Below are 3,875 nucleotides of genomic sequence, written 5' to 3' on the forward strand. Positions count from 1 at the left end.
CCCCCCGGCCCGGACCGCGCCGCGCTCGCCCGCCTGCCGGCTGAGCCCGGAGCGGGAGCCGGGCCGGGGTCAGGACCCGGGCTGCTCCGGTCGCTCCGGGCCCCGGGCCGCGCTAGGAGGCGTCAGCGTGTCAGCAGGTCCCGCGCTCCCCGCTCGCAGGAACTGCAGCCGCTGCCGGCGCGGGTTGAAGCACTTTTCTATCTCCCGCCAAGCGCGTAGGCGCCGCCCGGGCCTGGCGCGCGGGCGACGGGGGAGGGGCCTGCGGGAGGGGCGGAGCCGGCGGGGCGGGGCGGGGCCTGCGGGGCGGCACCTGCCCAAACCCTCCAGGGCCGGCAGCAGGACCTGGCTAGCGGCCGCCACTTCTGAGTTACGGAGCGGGCCGTGATGCGACTGAGGCCTGGCTCAGGTGTCAGTCCGTGGCGGCCCAGGAGTAGCCCACATAGCGAAGACCGAGCAAGGGGAGTGAGGCGCGAGCATGGGAGAGCCAGCCAGGGAAAACGCCAGGGCGGAATCCCCCACGCTAGTCCAAGCCACTCCTGCGTCCCTACCGCCCCACGCTAAAGCGGCCCCTCACCCTACCTGTGCCTCTCCCTGCTTCCTCTCCTGCCTCCGAGAGACCCTCTTTAATAGACTTTAGTTTTTGTTGTTTATTTTCTTGGAGGCAGGGTCTTGCTCTATCGCCCAGGCTGGAGTGCAGTTTCGCGATCATAGCTCACTGCAACTTCCACCTCCTAGGCTCAACCGATCCTCCCACCTCAGCCTCCCGAGTAGCTAAGAACAGCACTCGCCACCACACCCGGCATATTTTTTTTTTTTTTTTTTTTTTTTGGAGACGGAGTCTCGCTCTGTGGCCAGGCTCGAGTGCAGTGGCGCGATCGTTGCTCGCTGCAACCTCCACCTCCCAGGTTAAAGCGATTCCCCTGCCTCAGCCTCCCAAGTAGCTGGAACTACAGGCGCGCGCCAGTACGCCCGGCTTTTTTCTTTCTTTCTTTCTTTCTTTCTTTCTTTTTTTTTGGTATTTTAGTATTTTAGTAGAGACGGGGTTTCACCATGTTGGCCAGGATGGTCTGGATCTCCTGACCTCGTGATCCTCCCGCCTCGGCCTCCCAAAGTGCTGGGATTACAGGAGTGAGCCACCGCGCTTTTTTCTTTCTTTCTTTTTTTTTTTTTTAAGAGAAGGGGGTCTTGCTATGTTGCCTAGGCTGATCTGGAAACTCCTGGGCTCAAGGGATCCTGCCGCTTTGTCCTCCCAGAGGGCTGGGATTACAGGCATTAGCCCCGGGGCAAGAATGACTCTCCCTAAATGCAAAGCTGACTTTACCTTTCCAGAATTAAAAACCGTCCTCCTCTCCCTCAAGGTAAATTCCTTACTCCACAATCAGATTTTTTTTTTTTTTTTTTTTTTGAGGCGGAGTCTCGCTCTGTCGCCCGGACTGGAGTGCAGTGGCCAGATCTCAGCTCACTGCAAGCTCCGCCTCCCGGGTTTACGCCATTCTCCTGCCTCAGCCTCCCGAGTAGCTGGGACTACAGGCGCCCGCCACCTCGCCCGTCTAGTTTTGTATTTTAGTAGAGACGGGGTTTCTCCGTGTTAGCCAGGATGGTCTCGATCTCCTGACCTCGTGATCCGCCCGTCTCGGCCTCCCAAAGTGCTGGGATTACAGGCTTGAGCCACCGCGCCCGGCCCACAATCAGATTTATCTGATCTGCCAGACCACCACCCAGCCCTGGCCAAAAGAAATGGTGTCTTTGCCTTTGCCTGAGCCATTACCAAGGGCAGGAACACTTCCTGCCCCTCCCAGGTGGCTGATTCTTATTTAATTTGGGGTCCACTGCCCACAATCTGCCTGTAGACTTCTGCATTTCCCCCTTTGAACTGGGAGCATCCTGAGATCCAGGTGACCTCTCAATGCACCCCAGTATCTCCAGGACCCAGTAGAAGACCTGACATAAGAAGCCCCAGGCAAAGGTTTTTTTAATTGAATTCAGTTTACCTTGGGTTTAAACTCCCAGAGATTAGGCCAGACATAGTGGCTCACGCCAGTAATCTTACCACTTTGGGAGGCCGAGGGGGGAGAATTGATTCAGTCCAAAAGTTTGAGACCAGTCTGGGGATCACAGCGAGACCCTGTCTCTAAAAAAATTAAGAAAAATTAAGAAATTACCTGGGCGTGGTGGTGAATGCCTGTAATCCCAGCTACTTGGGAGGCAGAGGGAGGAGGACTGCTTGAGCCCAGGAGTTCGAGGGCTCAAGCCCTCGTGATTCACTGCACTCCAGCCTGGGCCACAGACAGTGAGACTGTGTCTCCTTGAGATTTAGCAAAGGTTTTGTATTTTAGATTGACATTTACCAAGTACCAAGGATCAAGCCACACTGGCTCAGCAGTGCTGAGAGGAAGATAAATGAGCTCTGAGATTAGGACGCTGAAGAGACCACACCAAATCCCAGCTTTTTAGCCCCTGTTCAGGCCTCAGAGCCCCCTTCCAGAAGCTGCTGGCCACCTGGGGACAGTCCAGCCACCAGCTGCTGTAAACTTCATTTACCACAGAAGAAGGAAGACTAACTCACATCTTAAGTGCTAGAAGCTTCCACATCACTTAATTCAGGGTTTCCCCTGCCCACTCCCCTTATAAAGTAATTAACATGGACATGCCCACTTCATTGAAAGCACAGCCTCTACAGCCAAACTTCCTGGGGTTTCAGTCCCAGCTCCACCATTCATTGCAGTGTCTTAGGCAAATTACCTAACTTTTTTTTTTAGACCAAGTCTCGCTTTATTGCCCAGGCTGGAGTGCAGTGGTGTGATCTCGGCTCACTGCAACCCCCTTCCTGGGTTCAAATGATTCTCCCACCTCAGCCTCTCGAGTAGCTAGGACTACAGGAGCATGCCACCATGCCTGGCTAAATTTTGTATTTTTGTAGAGACAGGTTTTCATCATGTTGGCCAGGCTGGTCTTGAACTCCTGATCTCAGGTGATCCACCTGACTCAGCCACCCAAAGTGCTGAGATTACAGGCATGAGCCATCATGCCCAGGCAATTACCTAACTCTTCTGTGCCTCAGTTTTCTCACCTGGAAAAATTAGATTTATCAAAGTTTTAGATAGTTTTTACCAGCCACTATTCTGTTTATAAATTATAACTCATTTAATCCTCGTAACAACTCTATGAGATAGATACTGGGATTATCCTCTTTTAGCAGATGGGGAAACTGAGGCACAGACTTCCCCAAGGTCACACTGTTAGTAAATGGTAGAGCTGGGATTCAAACCTGGCCTGTCTGATTCTAGAGTATATGCTCTTAATCACTATGCTGGTACCTACTTTGTGGGTAGTTATAGGATTAAATAAATTAATATGGCCGGGTGCGGTGGCTCAAGCCTGTAATCCCAGCACTTTGGGAGGCCGAGACGGGCAGATCACGAGGTCGAGAGATGGAGACCATCCTAGCCAACACGGTGAAACCCCGTCTCTACTAAAAAAATAGAAAAAACTAGCTGGGCGAGGTGGCGGGCGCCTGTAGTCCCAGCTACTCCGGAGGCTGAGGCAGGAGAATGGCGTAAACCCAGGAGGCGGAGCTTGCAGTGAGCTGAGATCCAGCCACTGCACTCCAGCCTGGGCGACAGAGCGAGACTCCGTCTCAAAAAAAAAAAAAGAAAAAAAAATTAATATGCATAAAGCACCAAAAATAGTTCCTGGCACATAATGAGAACTATATTGGCCAGGCGCAGTGGCTCATGCCTGTAATCCCAGCACTTTGGGAAGCTGAGGTGGGTGAGTCACCTAAGATCAGGAGTTTGAGACCAACTTGGCCAAGAATATAAAACATCGTATTTTATATAAATATAAAACATCGTATTTTATATAAATATATCATA

The 3,875-nt window shown here is 52.7% G+C and overlaps 1 protein-coding gene across 1 annotated transcript in view; it reads right to left on the reverse strand.

Moving 5' to 3' along the window:
• MYBL2 (MYB proto-oncogene like 2) overlaps positions 1-3,875 on the reverse strand; it is a 62,933-nt gene that overhangs the window by 51,926 nt on the left and 7,132 nt on the right. The window contains exon 2 of the mRNA XM_017878057.1: positions 77-171. Within this exon, the coding sequence (XP_017733546.1) occupies positions 77-171 (95 nt within the window). The remainder of the gene's footprint in view (positions 1-76; positions 172-3,875) is intronic.

The sequence above is a fragment of the Rhinopithecus bieti genome, unplaced genomic scaffold (genome assembly GCF_001698545.2).
Source record: "Rhinopithecus bieti isolate Rb0 unplaced genomic scaffold, ASM169854v2 scaffold_10347, whole genome shotgun sequence".
NCBI lineage: Eukaryota > Metazoa > Chordata > Mammalia > Primates > Cercopithecidae > Rhinopithecus > Rhinopithecus bieti.